Source organism: Siniperca chuatsi, linkage group LG4 (assembly GCF_020085105.1).
Source record: "Siniperca chuatsi isolate FFG_IHB_CAS linkage group LG4, ASM2008510v1, whole genome shotgun sequence".
Taxonomy (NCBI): Eukaryota; Metazoa; Chordata; class Actinopteri; order Centrarchiformes; family Sinipercidae; genus Siniperca; species Siniperca chuatsi.
In genome coordinates this window covers 23,652,115-23,669,924 of record NC_058045.1, presented here as the reverse complement: position 1 = coordinate 23,669,924, position 17,810 = coordinate 23,652,115, and the positions used below count along the sequence as shown (strand labels likewise).

At 39.6% G+C, this 17,810-nt stretch overlaps 1 protein-coding gene across 2 annotated transcripts in view; it reads right to left on the bottom strand.

The window, feature by feature from the left end:
• ranbp10 (RAN binding protein 10) overlaps positions 1 to 17,810 on the bottom strand; it is a 38,064-nt gene that overhangs the window by 16,645 nt on the left and 3,609 nt on the right. The window contains exons 2-3 of one of the 2 annotated variants that reach the window (XM_044193266.1): positions 10,942 to 11,053; positions 2,859 to 2,911 (exon numbers count right to left, since the gene is read on the bottom strand). In XM_044193266.1, the coding sequence (XP_044049201.1) occupies positions 2,859 to 2,911; positions 10,942 to 11,053 (165 nt within the window). Of the gene's footprint in view, positions 1 to 2,858; positions 2,912 to 7,574; positions 8,132 to 10,941; positions 11,054 to 17,810 lie in introns of those variants that run through there. The other variant, XM_044193267.1, reaches the window with a different exon arrangement.

Below are 17,810 nucleotides of genomic sequence, written 5' to 3'. Positions count from 1 at the left end.
GTGTGTGTGTGTGCGTGCGCGTATGTATCTGGAGTCTGCTGAACTGCCTGCCCTGGTGTCCACAGCATTCCACAAACCTCGGCCACTGGACGGATCTTGATTTGTCAATAAGCAGGTCAAATGGCCCCAGCCAGGGCTGGAAGCCCCAGAACGTGATTGGTCAGAGCAGAGGAGTGGTCTGATTGGTTGGGAGAGGCAAGGGGCTTTATTCAGGCTCTCGGCTGCTAAATGGCTACTACGCTTCCTCCTATGTCATTAGAGATCGCTGAACCGTTCACGGATGTCATTGTATGTGTGTGAGTGTGAGTGTGTTTGTGTTTTGGTGAGTGTATGGTGGGCAGAGGGTTGAGGGCACAAGAAGAAAGATAAGGCCCAACCAAAAAAAAAGAAGAATATTCACAGTGGAAAAATGGAAGACAACGAAGAAAACGGAGATATTCCTCCTCTGTGCTTTGAACTCTTTTTCCAGATCCATTTTCAACTTACATGAATAAATTACGTTACACTCTGCATTGCCATTTTGTTGGCAAATAACAGTGCCCAATAAAGGTTTATGTGTCAGTAGACAAAGGCTTGGATGATTGTTGTCAGACTGTCTTGTGTATTAAATCAAGAATCAAGAATCAAGAATTTGTTTGTTTAGTCTTGTGTTATTTCATACTTGGTGGTTGTGTTTTGTTTTGGGCTAAATTCCGAACTTAAAGGGTGACTCCACTGATTTTACACATCAAAGTCAGTCTACTCATAATGAGCACTACTCAGCCTGTGAAAGTAGTCGTATAATGTCATCTGTGGCTCTCGAGGGGCTTAACAACATAAAATAACCCTGATGATGTCATCTGGGTTATCTCAGTTTGGGTGTGGAGACTACAAATTTAGTTATGGAGTTTGAAAGATGTGGGAGTTTACCACACAGGGAGGGTCCAATGAAAGATCCTATTGTGTTGCATTATGGGAAGTGTAGTATGATGGAACCTGTGTTTTTGGGGCTTAAAGCTACACTGTAGAGTTCCTGACCACTAGTGGTGCTATGGAGCAATGTTTTTACATGTGAGTCTCTGTTTTGTTTATATCATGCATGCACGTGAGCATATGGGCGTCCCAGTACACATTTCTGTCGCCAGTTAAACACTCTTCCGCTGATGGACAGTTGGCTATAAGCTGCCAACAAACTTAGTAATGCACAGGGAAAGGCAGGGAAGAAGAAGATGGCTAGCTAGCAAACATGAGTGTAAACAATGCATGGTTTAAAATATTACAAAAACTGGCTTTGCAGATATTTTAGAAAGAAGAAAATGAATTCAACACGTTTGTCAGACCACACGGATACACACAATGCATTTTGGTGAGCAACACTGAATGTAAACATGACTTTTGTTTGTTTACAAGAAAATTCCACAGGGCACCTTTAACCACCTTTTGACCATTCGTCATAAAGTTCCCCAACTTTATGAAAGTGATATACTAACTTGCTGGAGTATGTTTTTAAAACCAACAATATCTTTTACTTCGTTTTGGGCTTACTGCTGACATTCATTCATTCAGCTGTCAATAATCCAGTAGGTTTTATGGTTTTCATAAGAGATCACATGTGGAATTACTTGAACACACCCTGTATATAATTCAAACTAAACCGAGTACAAGTTTACACTAACAGTTTATTTTTGACATAGAATGTATTGGGAAATTGTTTGTATCCCGTATCCCTTTGATATGTGAGAAACACATTCACTAAAATGTCCTGTTTACAAAAATGCATATTAATTTATTTGGTGTTGGCTAAGGCTCAGGCCCAAAAATATTTTCTATGTAAAATACTGTTCTATCATCTATCTATCATTACAAAACAAGAGGCAATGTTTGACTTAAATCAGATTAGTATGAGGTCGAACCACAAGTCCAAGTCAGCATCATCTGTTACTGATCCATATGACTGCTCAGAGACATGTCCTGACATGTTCTTTCTGCATCTGTCAGACTGTTCTGACATCCCATTACTATAGCAATGCCACACATCCTCATCTCCTCCTGCTTTCATCCCCAAATCTCATAAATGTTGGCACTTCTCCAGCTACTTTCACTTATCCACAAAATCCATTTCTTGTCACTTTCTTCATTCCTTTCATCTACATTTATATCTTGCCCCACAAACTCCACATATGTAGATATCATCCATCCACACCATCTTCCCCACTACTCCAGCACCAAAAATATCTACGGCCTGAATGAAAACAATGACTAAGTGCTAATAATCACCCCTTTTCCAGTGTTTACATTGTTGAACAAGAAACCTCCATATTCTGCAATGCAAAGGCTGAAGTAAACCAGCCACACAGCACAGTCAATGCTTGACTGTAATCTGAGCCAATGGGGTTGGAGGGCTGGACACGTGGGCCAATAAGTAATTAGAAAAGTTCAGGGTCAAAGTTTTGGCCAGCCCCTCCAGAGCAGCTTAATTGTACTGTGCAGACTGTCCTGTGTGTAACCAAAATTGAACAAAAGAAGAGAGCGCAGCAGGATATTTTTCTTCTCAGCTTGTCAAAGCACTGGTCTGATCCGACTGCTAAGTGTTTGACATTTTGGCTTCAACCCAGCAAGCCAAAGTTATGGCTGGACGTTGGCTTGATGAAGTACTTGCCTTACATTCTGTTGATGTTGAGTAACCTTGGGAATCCTTATTTCACCCCATCTCACTGATTGCTCCAACCGCAGACTGTCTTGTTGTTCTACCATCCTTTCATCAATTAATTCTGACATCCACCTACCCATTTTATCATCCTTAATTTTATTTTAGCATCAATCTATCTAACAAATGTCTGTCCATGTTATTTTACAGTGATATTATTCACGTTACTCACCAGGCAGCCTGTTCATGTTGACTCCCTGAGCAGACAGGCCGATGCCCATGTACCTGCACACAACAAGAGAAGAAAAATACAAACTGTAGTAGATTTGACACATTACATAGCATTCATCCACATTTAAACATCTCTGTAATCACTTGAGAATATCAACTTTTAGGTGTTTCCTCAGGTTAACTTTGAAAAATATCCAGATAAAGCTCTGGATCATATTTTGAGTGTCAGGCAGAGGTGACTTTGAACATACTATCTTTGATCTCCTTACATATCCCAAATGTGCAGACTAGTTATGGCAGAGTGAAGTGTCTCCAAGGGAGAGTCGTAACATCAAAAGTGACGGTGAGAGTTGAAGCTTAGTTGTCAGCAGTGACATCATAAGTCCGTCACACAAGGATAAGCGCTTGGCCTGCATCCTTTTCATGTAAGCAAGCTTATGAAAGCCCAGCAAAAACCCCTTTTGCTCTATTGAACGAGTCAATATTGTCAGTTGAATGTGCTTGGCATAGTCTCAGCTCACTTTGGCACATGCCTTCGCTCAAAACCCAGCAATTAATTATTTCTTGTCTAAGATGAATGGATGGCCTTATTCACAAGTTTCCTGCTTTTTCCTCACTGACATCTATAGTGTAAGAGGAGTAAAAGACACTGGTGTCCCATCAGTCAACAGGAAGATGTTTTTAAGGAAACTGTCAAATAAGTTGAACTAAGAGTGGGACAAGAACTGTGACGCAGAGTAACAGAAAGAAGTCAATATCATTTCTCCAGCAATTGTTCATCTTGGGAAGACTGAATTATTCAGTCTGCCATTAAAAACAAGGCAACAAGTCTACTGCCATGCTAGCAGCTCTGTGAGGCTGTGCTCAGGCACAGCAGAAATTTTGACCTGATGATGGCACTAAATGAAAAGTTAAGGGATCACCACAGTTATTACAATTCATCCTGAGGGGGACATAAATGTCTCTGGAGAATTTTATTTCAATCCAGCCATTAGTTGTCGAGGCATTTCACCAAAAACCAAAAATGTCTTATGGTGGCGCTAGAAGAAAAGTCTTGAGATCACCAAAATCAGAAGGCTTCATCCTCTGCGGACAATGAATGTCCTTACTAAATGTTGTAAGCTAACTAGTTACATAGGCTATTTGGCTACATTTCCAAATGTTGAAAGTTGTAAAGGGACAGGCATCTTACATCCCAGTTGCTAATCATGTAACAAAAGAGTTTCCCCTCGGGGATCAATAAAGTATTTCTGATTCTGATTCAGATTCTGATCAGGCTTGTTGAAAATGTCAGTCAACCACTGATATGGGAAGCACCCACCCAGAGGCTTGAAGCTTAGATGCAGTTTCCACAAATATGTCTAAAAACTATTTAATTTTTTCAGAAAAATTTTAAGATATGCACAATAGCTATAGTATAATTATAGTTTATATTTCCTTACACAAAAAGTGAGGAGAATTAAATTTTTTTGTTTTTCTCCATACTTTTGAGAGACCAAAGCCTGAGAACTGAGACCACCATTTTGTGGTATTGGAGTCCCAGTTCAGTAGTCAATATCATATTTGGGTTTATTTTGGTTTACATTTTATAGCCCAGTTTCATTGGTATAACTTGGATATAGACATACAGTGCATGTTATTACAGTGAAAAGTTATGGCATTACTCGCATGCAGTATTTCCAGACATACCGCTTCTATCTGCTCTGTAAGAATGAAAGGAATGTCCATTTAACAGCATTTGAGATACACTGTATGTCATTATTTCGAGTTGCAACCTCAATATGAATTCAATATGCAATATGCTAAAGTCCTGCTTCTGGTCCAGTGAACCAGAACAGTCACTCCATACACTGCTGTCTGGTGTTTCAACTCAAGCAGCTAAGTTGATTTGGAAGGCTTTCCCATTTACAGCTAAGGTAGTAGTTACACACACAGACACTCCCACATTGCATTTGTCTTTTACACCATAGTTTTGTTCTGTTCACACTGAGCTGCTCAACTGGAACTGGGGATTGCTAACAGTATATTATGCAACCTGAGACTTTTATTGGGGAGGATGGAGGAGAGTTCACAGGTCAAAAAGTTAGTTTTGAAAGCCAGGAATCTGAACACCTGGCAAAGTCATTGCAGTATCACTACGATTCACAATCCCAGCAGATATGTTAGCTAATGGGCAGTCATTTTGCCCTATACAGTTAATCTTTGACTTTTTAAAACTACAAGTTGGTGACATTTGTCTGTAATGCAGTAGTTTGGAAAACTGCCATTCAGATCCTTCCAGAGACTCCTGGGAAAAGTCAGTGTGTTTAAATCAGGACTTCAGTGAAGGAATTCTTTCACTGTTCAATTCAGTTTGCATTCAAATTTAAGTTAATTCAGTTACTTTTGGTAACTACTTCAGTAACAGCCTATTCTGCCTGCCATCTTGGAACAAACAACACCTGTATTGGTTTAATCATGGGGGAAACACTCAGTACTGAGTGTACTCGGGTCAACATATCAGTACAAGCAACTGTATGATAAATTGTGAAACTAGATGTGGACAAGCCAGGGCTTGTTCCTAAAGCTGTCATTTTGGGCATTTTCACTGACACAGCAGATGATAAAAGTTTAAATGTCTACCACTGTTGATGCAATTTTCTCTGTCGTGGCACCGAAACATTTGTCGAGCAGGACAGCTGATGCAGATGTTGGCAACAAGATGGCCACCCTGATACAAGTTGTGAGTGACATATTTGGAGGCACTGTACTTGGCAATGAACTTGGAACAGTGATATCAAGATTGCTGTTTTTATGCAGACTCAAGGTGAGCGAAATGCTGCTGAAGCAAGTTCACAAATTCAAAAGCTACCACAGAGTCCCAGGGAGGTCTGACCTTACCTAAACAACCACAGGAAACAAAGATGACCAAAGAAAGTACACTCAAACCAAGAGATGTTTGACATATTATGGAGGAAAATACAACCACAGAACTACAGACAGGCCTAACAAGCCTGAAAACATTATAAAACACATACATTTATTTATATGTATCGGTGCTGACAATTTCATAGTATATAATATACTTTCTAGATAAATTGCTGTAATGCCATAATGCATGGAAAACATGCACTGGTTGTCGACCTATAAATTGTCATATAGCCTAGGTGTGTAGAATCTGTGAGGCCACAAACTTGCATGCTAACAACTGTTAGATTTAGCACACTAACATACTAAAAATTAGTTTGTAGGTTTAAATAGTTAGTTTGATAGCACATTAATGTTAGCATTTTAACATGCAAAGTGAGCATGTTACCATGATAACATTTAGCATCTAATGTTTAGCATGTCAGCATGTTAACATGCACACCATGAGCATGATACATGCAAACATTTGGCATGTTAGCTTAACATGCTAATGTTTAGCATGTTCACATTTTTCATTTAAGCTAACATTTAGCATGTTAGCATTCCATGACCATATTTGTATCAAACCTAATGTTGGCATTCCAGTGTTTAACATTAATCTCAAAACACAGCTGAGGCCTACATGAATTCGGGGATTTGTTTTAGAAGGACCCTGTTATGAACGGAAGTGTTGGACAAGTGGTGCTGTTAGGTAAACATGAGCAAAGACATCTCATCCTCTGCAAACCCTGAATTTCTGTTCCAATTTTGACAGCAATCCTTCGAATAATTGTCAAGACTGACTGACCAATCTATGTTGTTATCCCTAGAGGAACCTCAGAGTTTAGTTTTAATACTGAGATAAATTAAACTCATGTCCAGTTATTGCTAGTTGATAATGACTTATTATTTGTTGCTAATAGCTAAAATGTTCATATAGGCACATACACATAAATGACAAAATGTATTTGCAGAGTAACTCCTGGATTTGTTTTTTTATATCTAACAATAAGAATGTCCACTTGGGCATTATAAGTTAACCTGCTGTCACTCTTGTGTATTAAACTAAGGGCTTAAATGAATTCAAATGATCATAGTCCTTTAATTTGGAAAAAAATAGGAGCAGATTTAGGCTCACTTCCGGCTATCAGAATGAAATCAGCGTTCGAATTATATAACATAATCTAACTTATGTTAAATTCCCCCCTGGGGACACCACTCTTTTACAAAGAGAAAATCTTGATAGTCAATTATAATAATCAATTAATTTATTTATTAATTATTAATTAATTTAGTCTTGATCTGAAGTTGCTACAGAGTTCTTGTCTCTTGTACAGTGACCGGAATGCTTCATATACACAAACACATAATAACCAAGTTCTTTTATAAATGAAAAGTTTATTAACTACTAACTAAACACACACAATAAACTACTGACTTCACAAACACAACTATAACTACTAGACACACAAATGAACGGATAAATGCAACGATAAACAAATGATAAGAACACAGCAATGAACCGTTAATAAATGAAATGAGGACCGTTTGATACCAGATGATGCAGTGAATGATTATTTTGGCAGGCGGTAACTTGTGTAAACACAGGAAACCAGTGAAATAAACTAGGCATCGTTCAGCAACTGAGAAGTTTTGGTAAGTCAAAGGAGACTGTTGAGAACTATTGTTAGGAATTATTAATCATCTAAAGCAATTTAAATATCATACCTAAGTTAATGGGAGATCCAAATTTTGATTTATGTTTCTTTATTACTCTTATTAAGCTAAAGGTTCAACCCAATATCACAGAAAAAAGTATCTGTTGTTTCACCTGAGTTTTGGCTAGGCAAGGTAGACGTTGCTCTGGAGGGGAGGGGAGAAATAGCGCCATTCCTCTGGGGCACTCTGTGGGTGATCGGTCCTGGGTCAGATATCTCTCCTTCCATAATCAGGCTGATGATGCTTCCTTTGTTAGTTGTTATGGCAACATGGTGTGAGCGTCTGCCAGATGTTCACTGAGTTTAAAGTCCGTTATGGTCCTAACAGTGGTATCGTTAAGATGCAGGTGCTGCAACACAATGTAGCGACTCCTTTAATTTAGGAGCAGCAATTTAGGAGCGCTAATAGAGTTTATTTCTTTAACAGTTAAGTCTTTGAGTCTCTGTCTCTCTATCGCTCTCTATTTCTCCTTCTCTGCACCACGTGGCTACTGCGTGAAGTCCAGTGTTTCTTCTTTTCTAACCTTTGTCGTGTTAGACCCCAGAACTTGAAACGGCTCTTTTAGCAGTCTTCTTTCAGAGCTGGCTCTAAGTCAGATGTCCATCTTCGGTGCGGCTCGGGGATTCAGCGTGAATGTCTGTCCCGGGGAAGCAAACTGGTCTTCCGGCGGTTATGGATCCATCTATTGGCCAACAGGGAGGGCAACAGCAGATAAGGGCCTTCTGTGTCAAAGATGAGAAGATGTTGAAGTGCAGAAGAAGCCCAGTCAGGAGGCTTCGTCTTGTTTTTGTAATCTTCTGTAAAAAGCGGCAGAGGCAAAACTTACTCCACTAGATCTATCTTATCCTAATTCTTTACTTGTTTTAATTTATTTCTAAAGAGCTAATAAAGTTTTAAGGCTACAAGTTTAATTCTCCCATGTTAAAGCTTGGTCTCATCAGTTGCTGGAAGGTACCACACACTTTTATAAATAAAACAGGCTATTATCCACTTAAGCATTAATTAACAGTGTTAATTAAATGCTATACATGATAATATATGTTACAACATCTGCTATTATGACAATGCACCATATATAGGCTTTACACAAATATATCTGTAACAGTAAATTAAATAGTAAAATAAAATCAACACCAGTTAATGTCCATATATTTCAGCAATCTTTGAATCTCAGGATGCCTTTTGTCTGCCTGCCTGTTGCTCCTCTCAGAGGGATGAGCGGAGAAGGGGGACAGCAGACACACACGCGCGCTCAGAGGGCCTGTGGGATTCAGCATTCCACTAACATTTTCATTTATTAGCAGCCATGATAAAATAATTGTTGTGTAGTTGCATATTCTTGTTTCCTGTTTCATTAGCTATTCAAAGAGTCTACACCATTGAGGCTACAAGAAGTGTAGTGAGGACAGAATGAGGCTATCATAACACATCACAATAGGCTAATACCCAGCATGAAGTAACCTTAGGCATGTTTATTTGATTAATATTGAGGTTAAAGGAGCAGTGTGTAGGATTTAGTGGCATCTAGCTGTGTAATTGCAGTTTGCAACCATTTGAATACCACTCATATCACCCTCCCCTTCCGAGTAGGAGAAACTACGGTGGAGGCGAAACTCGCGAAAAACGCGAAAGGCCCTATTTAGAGCCAGTGCTTGGTTTGTCCATTCTGGGCTACTGTAGAAACATGGCGGTGCAACATGGCGATCTCTGTGGAAAGGGACCCACTCTCCATTTAGATAAAAACTGATTTTCTGATTTTCAGGTGATTATACACAAATTAAAGCATGCTTATAAATATCATATTCCATTTCTGCCAGTAGCTCCTCCTAAATGTTACACACTGGACCTTTAAGACAACAAGAACTCAGTTTAAAATATTCTTTGAAATATGTCATTAGAGTTGAAAGCAAGGACTTACACCAGGGATGGAAATTAACTTTTTTGTCCACCTGCCACTGTGGCTGGTGGATTCCAAAATCTACCAGCCACTCAGATGTTAGACTGACTTTATGAATAGTTTCATCATGTTGAGAATATTAATGTTATGCAGCAAAACATCTAGCTAAGTAGTATTAGGCAATACCATGAATGTAGTAGGTTGTAATCAGCGTGGCATTAAGCAATAACTTACAGGCGAATGAACACAAGTAGTTTGTGTTTTGAATGATTTCATTTACTTACTTGTGTCGAGTAATTCAAAACATCCATTCTGAGGATAAGTTGCAGTGCATTCAGAGGTCAAGCTCATCATGGGCTAGGCTATGAAAATGTAGCTAAGCAAGCTTTCATTTCCTGCAGGCATTCAGGATGCAGCACAAGCTGGCCCAGTTTAAAAGGCTGGCTTTGTAATGTTTCTTTGCAAATGCATCACAAATAAAGAAACTATCAGAGGAGAGAATGATAATGCTTTGCTGGGTTTTCATCTTTACTAGTTAACACTAACTAGCTATAGACTGCCACACAACTTTTAAGGTGGAATGTTTTCTTGCATGTAACTCAATGCATGAGTTGACGTTGTTCATCACATAACACGCCTTTAATGTGTACCCCTGCGGTGAAACGTCTCCTTGTTAAAGTGTCTGAGTGAAACAAGCAGACTAGTGATTCAATCTGCGTGGTGAAATGTCACAAATCGCTCTTATGCTACTTTTATTTACCCGCCATCGTGGCTGGTAGGTTGAGAAAATTCACCCACCACAACACAAAATCACCCGCATTTGGCGGGTGCTAATTTCCACCCCTAATGAAATTGTATCCCAAATTATCCCAAATGTCACTGAAAAATAGTTTTGTCAATACAGAACATGGTGAGCCATACAACAAATATAATATTTATTTCCTCATATAAAGAACAGTTCTTGTTAACAGTCTCTACTGTTCTTTATCAAAATCAGCATGTAGAAATAAACTTTGCATTCAACAACAAACAACAACTTCTATCAGTCTGTATCAGCAGATGAGTGTTTCTGCCTTCTCTGAGTTCACAGCATGGTGTGATTTTGGCTAAAATGATGGGCTGAGAGGGTTATCTGATTAGTTTGGGTCCAGGTCAGGCAGGCTCCACCCAACTTTCTTAGAATGTGAATTGTCATTGTCATTGTCAGCTCTTGGCAGAACTGTCAGTCTGCACATTTAGCTTGTAACTGCTCTAGAAATCATTGTGAATTGGTAAAACCTTGCATGACGAGAACTTTGAGCTCCTTTGATAATATTCTCAGAAAACAGCCACTTCAGTGCAGTGATCCATAGACCTGAACATGAAACCGAGACTTCACAGAGTACAGACAATAAAAACTAATAGCAGGAAATACTGAAGTGATTATTGCTCCAATCAATTTGAATCAAAAATTAAAATTTTGTTTGGGCATAGTGAAAATGTTATTGGTGGAATATTGACCTACTGACCCAGGTTTGGAAAACGTTACCATAGTACCATAGGACACATGCAATAAAGCTTGAACAGAGTTTTATTTGCTTACCCATCTCGACCTTTGCTGACAATCTTGACTTCAAAGTAGTAGATCCCACAGGCAGCGGGGATTGGGTGTGTGGCTCGCACTGATGCTGCATCCTTGTGGTTCTTACCATGGCCTGCAAGAGGAGAAATAAAAGGTGTACATGAACTATACTGGAACATAATTTTATGTAAGGAGTAAAGTCTCCTGGAAAATAAATTGTCATGGTTTGTGGTGGCACCAAGTTTCATTGCAAAGAGCTAAGCTAACAGGTAAGTGGGGCGGCTGTGGCTTAGAAGTAGAGGGGGTCGCCCACCAATCAGTAAATCGGCGGTTCAATCCCTGGCTTCCATGTCAAAGTGTCCTTAGTGGCAAGATACTGAACCACAAATTGGCTGTGCCATTGGTGTGTGAGTGTGTGTGGTGATTTTTCTTTCTGATTACCAGTTGGCACCTCTGCCCCTATTCACTCTGTGTGTGAATAGGGTGACGTGTAGTGTAAAGCGCTTTGAGTGGTCAGAAGACTAGAAAGGAGCTATACAAGTACAGTCCATTAGTCTGCTGCTTCCAATATTAATACAATATCTAGCAAAATGGAGCTTTAGAAAAACATTGGGACTGTATTTGATTGCTGATATTCTACCAAAGCTGGTAGAGCAGACAAACAGTTTCATCAAACATGTTTGGTTGTTGGCTACGGTTAATTCCCAAACCAGTAGAGGCAAAGCCAACTGCTCGTAAAAATCCTACATTTGTGCACTCAATTGCCTTTGTTGTCTCATGATGTGACACAGACTTCTATCAGTGCATTTTGTTTTACACCAACTGGATGCTGGTGTAAAACAAAATCAGCTATATCTTTATTTGTTTTGTTACATGGACATTTTATGCATTTTATGAACTTAACCTATAAACAACTTATATGACAAAAATCTGGTATCGCCTTTGGCTTTCCATTGATCTCATCTGAGTATGGCAACAAATACCTAGCTTTGGCAAATTTGATCCGGTGGTAAAGGTAGGGCTAACAGCTGACCAGAGCCTGACTGCCTTCTGTATAAGCCAAATCATAGCACTGTCGGGGGGGGGGTGACTTTTCTATAATTGAACACGAACTTTTTTCAACATGTGAAACAGGAACAAAGCATCAAAAACACAAGAACAAATAATTGTGCATTGGCTTATTAAGTATATTTCCCTGAGCAAAAGGCTCTATAAAGATTTTATTTGTCTCTGTGTAAAGATAATAGACTTTATATGTACTATGTGGTAAAGATGTAAACAACAGGGTCATAGGGCTCATGTATTGTCTCTGGACAAATTACATTCAAGCACAACAGTCATTACTGTCTGTCATTCTATATTCAGATGGCTGCTTATGCAATCCCTTGGGTCATGAGAGAGAGAGAGGTGTGTTGTATAACTGCTATCTAGGCTCTACAGTAAACATGTGCATCTCCTTCTGTTAAAATCACACCATTGTTTGAGTTCACCTATCATGACGTCATGATAACGTCATTGTGAGCACTGTGTGTGTGTCTGTGTGTATGTGTGTGTGTGTGTATGTGCATGTATGAAATATAGATAGGCTGTAACCTTAAACAAAGCAGCCGGCTGTCAGCAGACACTTTGAGGCTGTCGCTGTTTGTGGGTGTAAGAGACAGACAGAGCATGGAAGCTCCGGCTACTAACATACAGCCAACTGGGAACATACAGGACACGTAGTAATGAAAAAATATGCTATCTGACTGAAACTGAGCTTAGTGTTCTGGTCTATTTTTAACTATGGCATACTTAACTTCTGCATTTTTTAAATTTTATGTAACATTTACGCTCGTAGTGATTTTTTCGTTCGTGAAATCATCATCCAGACCATGTACAGACAATGTTTACAGGAGATAAATGTCATGCAATCATTCACTGATACTGTTATCACTATGATATTGAATTAAAGTACATTAGAATATGCAGGTCATTATTAATATGTAGAATACACACACATGCTTGTGCATCAATGTCATCAAGCAGAATACATAGAGTAACCATAAACATTTAATTCTGCCCGTTCTCTGACTCAACATATCTACTGCGGTACCAAGGCACGTATTACGGTTACATGTGACCAGCATGCCTCTGCATGTGTGTGTTTCTGTGTGTGTTGTGTGTGACTGTCTGGTCCAATGGTTGCAGCAACATTCATGGCGTCTATTTTTAGCTGCTCCTGGTGAAAACGAGTCGTCAGTAGGCCAACAGGTCTCTTTACAACTGCATAGATGGGTAGGAGAAATGACTACTACTTTTAACAGCACCTACCGCACCCTGAATTACAATCCTAAATTTAAAATGCCAAAACATTTACATCATGTAGGATTTTTCACCTTTTCAGGTAATTAGGAGGCACTGTCTAAGGGTGTTACCTCCAACTAAAACAATATTAGCTACTACACCAGTACTCCAAATTGTAACATTGTCATAAAAATGCAAAGTATTTAACTGAAATACTGAGATAAAACCGTTCTCTGAGAAACAGCACTGGCACTGCAGTGTCACCTTTCAGCTGTTATGTGACATCAAACATCTCCACCAGAGGTCACGGATCAAAGGTTAATGTCCTGTTCTTACATCACAGCACAGTGAAGCCTTAATTGCTAACTAGGAAACTAGCAATCCCACCCCAGGTTCTATCCTTGACCACAAGCAGGGGAAAGTGCAAAATCTAGCAGTTCAATAACAGCAAGTACAACAAAGGCCACAGTGCCATGTTGTCCTCTGCCTCATCCCGTCAATGGCAGCAGAACAGTGTGAATAGCACTATGTCACCAAGAATTAGAGGACATATTTATAATGTCTACAAGTAAATTGCCACAGTGGGTACAGAATACTAGCAGAGTACCACAAAATAAGTACAAAACACTAATATGTCTTGACGAAGAGAATTACCAATGAACCATACTTATTTTTTCACCTGACCCCTCCCTACATACTTTAGTCCGTGCATCTCAGAAGCAATCAAACTCTGGCGCACAAAAGATGACAACCCCTTGTTTTGGATGCCATTGAAGAAACCCAGACTCTCTGGCATTTGTTTTAAAGTTACTTAAGCTCAAGAACAATTTCAGACCTTTTTTCAGAATAGAAGATTTGAAAACAAATTGACAAAGTTAATATTTGGGTCCGGCCATCTGGCCATGCAGTGCACACAGGTATAGTTGCAATCGCATTTACACTGCAAGATCTTGAGCTCAAGATTGTTTGGACCCAAAAGCAATTGGTATGTCACACAAAAACCCCATGTTCTGATTTTAACTGACAACTAATCAACATGCAACACCTAAACACTATAGCCACTAACAGATGTAATGGGCCAGTTTAGTTGAGGTTAATTGTTCAGACTGTCATTACAAGCAGAGTCAAAAACACCATTCACATTAGCCTCTTAGTTATTGGGAAATTCTGACAGCTACTATATCTCACACTTGTTGAAAAGAACTTCAAAAATGTCAACAGACCAGTGGCAAAATGGCTGCAAAGCCTCCATCTCTGGCAGTTACAAAATCCAATATTGACACTAATAAAGTTGAATGAGCAGATTTAAGAAGAGCTAGACACAGAGTGTTTGTACCTGGTTTCAATTGATGACCAACCACTACAAATACTAAACACAACAAAAGTAATAAATGGTGAGACTACAAGGCTTGCAGTGGAGGTAACCATCTTGGAATAATGTGTGAACACTCAAGGTATGAATAACAGGAGGTTTTCCTGTTCTTGCCATCCTGCTAACATTGCGTTGACACATGTGAACACTGACACCGGGATTCCACCGGGCATGGCTCTATAACGTTGCGTCGGCGAGCCGGTTTTGTACCGTCCTCCAAGCGACTTCATTCCAGACCAGGAGCATTTCAGAAGCGGAGCGGTTTGCCTGCCGACATTGTTGACATGTTGATTTGGTCCTTTTTCCTTGACTTTTGTGCTTCTACCATGGCTACGTAGTTAAATGGTTTCTATTTTTGTCTGTTTTAGTTGTGTTTTTTGTTGATATACAACTGGGAGTCTGCACAGGGTGTTTTATTTTGAAAACTGACCGGATTCTCTATGCCGTTTCTGTGTCTGACCTCCTGCCCGGTTCATCTGCTCTGTGCAGCTTGATGCGACTTCCGTCAAAAACAGACTCGTCGCATATTCACCGCAGAGCAGAGTGGAAAGCCACTTCTGGGACGCGCTGCGGCGCATCTGGTGGGATCACAAGCATTGTCTAGAATGGCCGCAATCGGCTCCAGCCATGTCCGGTGGAATCGAGGCTTTAACCTTACTTAAAAATGTTATGCTAACCACTGGGAACTAAGATACAAAGAGTATCTAACTAACAGCCTTAACTGGCCATAATATATTTACTGTGAACAGTATAGGGCTGCACGATATGGTAAAAAAAATCATATTGCAATTATTTTGACAGATATTACGATTGCAATATGTTTCACAATTAGTGTGAATGATCATTTTTGCTTCACAATTTTCATTTTCACTGAAAAACGATTAAAATCATGATGATGTGACATTTGTTGGGGTCTGTACCAAACAAACATGTTTTCTTACATTTGGAGAACAAGATTTGTAGGCCAGGGCATCTCTGCAGCACTACAGTACTTCAGTATAATGCTATTCTGTCATATATTTTACCTTTATCAAAAAATTGCAGCTTCTGCGATTTGGATATTGTACTTAGCCGTATTACGATTTCGATAACATTTCAATTAATTGTGCAGCTCTAGAACAGTATACAGTATTTTTTCAACAGAACAATATTCAGATGTTTTAGTTTACATCCTGTAGTTTTTGTTTGAAGGGAGGAACAAGACATTAGTCGTGACTTAATGTGCTAAACTAGAAAAATCTCTGTAAAACAACATTTTCTTAAGTTAAACCTCCAGTAAGGAGGGTTTATGGTATTAAATTTGAATCACATGACTCCTTATAATGTGAAACAGTTAGCCTACTAGTATGTACTTGCTATTTTTGTTTGCTGGTTCAAATGGTTGAGTTCATACAGCTCTCAACAAAACCCACTCCCACCATACAATACGAAATCATCGGCAGCCACTCTGAACACACAAGCTCAAACAAGCCAATTGTACACCATCTTTCCAGTCTGAAAGTAACTGGTGGCCAGTATAGATGGTCAGCAATCCCACCTCAGGAAATACATAATATAATAAAAGCTCTACACACCCCTGGAACATTCACTCAGGTGTTTTCACTTATGATCCCTGATTAGACCTCTCCTCATGACTTTGTGGGCGCTCTTACCCAAAGTGCTTTGCAATATGCCACAAACCCAAGCACACACCAATAGTGGCGGAGTAACCATTTAAGGTTAAGGCCTTCTGAATGGGAACAACTGGGGTTTGGGGTCTTGCTCAAGGACACTGTAACATGTGGACAGGTGGAGCTGGGGATCGAACCATCCACTCTGGCTCTACCTCCTGAGCCACAGACGCCCTCTGTATTAATAGTACATGGAGTTTAGATACCTCACATAATTCCCACCAAAGCTCTATCCAACTTCAACCTGAACAGGTGTCTAATCGGCCAGGATAACTGAACAAAAAATGGTGAACTGTCAGGGGTCTTAACTGCTCTCTCAAAATGTTGACATGCTTGTCTTAAAAAAACTTTCTACTGACTCAAGGGGAATCAAAAGGATAAGTTTTTTAGAGGAGTTTTATGTATATCACATAAATAAATTACTAAGTTTGGAATTGGACAGGAGGCGGAGGTGACAATTCAGGAGCTAATGTCAAACAATGACATTAGCCTCTGAATATTGTCACAACATGATACACTACTTAAGTAGATATGGTTTAAAACAAGTTACTGTTGCTAATTACAGTGGTCCTAGCCCTATTCCAATCTTCTTTTAAGCCACCATTTTGTACAAATGATCAAATGGACAAATACATCATAGAACAGGCATATACAAATCACACCACTTACAGTAGCCTCACTGGACAAAAAAATGCAATGCAGCTACAAGACACCACAAAAAACAGCTGGTAAGCTATAGCTTTGATGAGCACACAACTAAGATTTCTAACTTCAGTATTTGAATGTTGTTTTTTGACTCACAGTGTTAAAGTAGCAGTGTGTTGGACCAATGGACTTGGACTAGTCCAAGGTGTCCTGAAGGGGCAGCTCTGGGATTATGGGCCACTGGGGCTGCTACTATGAGCAGTTAGGTCCTTGCATAACTGGACCAAGCTTTGTCTTCATCTTTGGCACTTTGTCAAGCACTTTCTCAATAGATGACTCTATTGTGCTTTGTCATGTATTCTGTTTGTGATTTTCAAGGACAGAATTTTAAGGCACAGCCAAGTATTGGAGGATGTCCAGTCCTCTCTGGTAACCACATGATTTCAGGTCAGAATTTTTCAGATGATGTAGTTCTGTTAGCTTTGTCAGGCTGTGACCTAGGCCTACATCACTTGGGGAGGTTTGCCGCTGAGTGTGAAGTGATTCGGATGAGGGTCAGCACCTCATGGTTCATATCAGAAGAAGGTGAATTATCTCCCAATGGATATGGAGTGAAGTTCTGCCACAAGTGCAGATGCCTAAAGCTGCATTACTTGATTTTTTTTGGGCCACTTGGGGGCAGTGCGACAAGTTGCAAACTCAACATTTGCACATTATTGACCTAAAAAGTTGTTATGGCAAATGTGTTAGCAGACAACTTCTTATTTACACATCGAGCAGACACGGAGCAACTTCACCATTAATTTTAGGTAGTGTCTCTCTTTAGCTCTATTTGGTGTGTGAAATATCTCGCTGTTTAGCTGCTAAATGCTCCTCTATGTTTAGCAGCTAATCGCTAACTTTGTCTGTCAGCCCTTTGG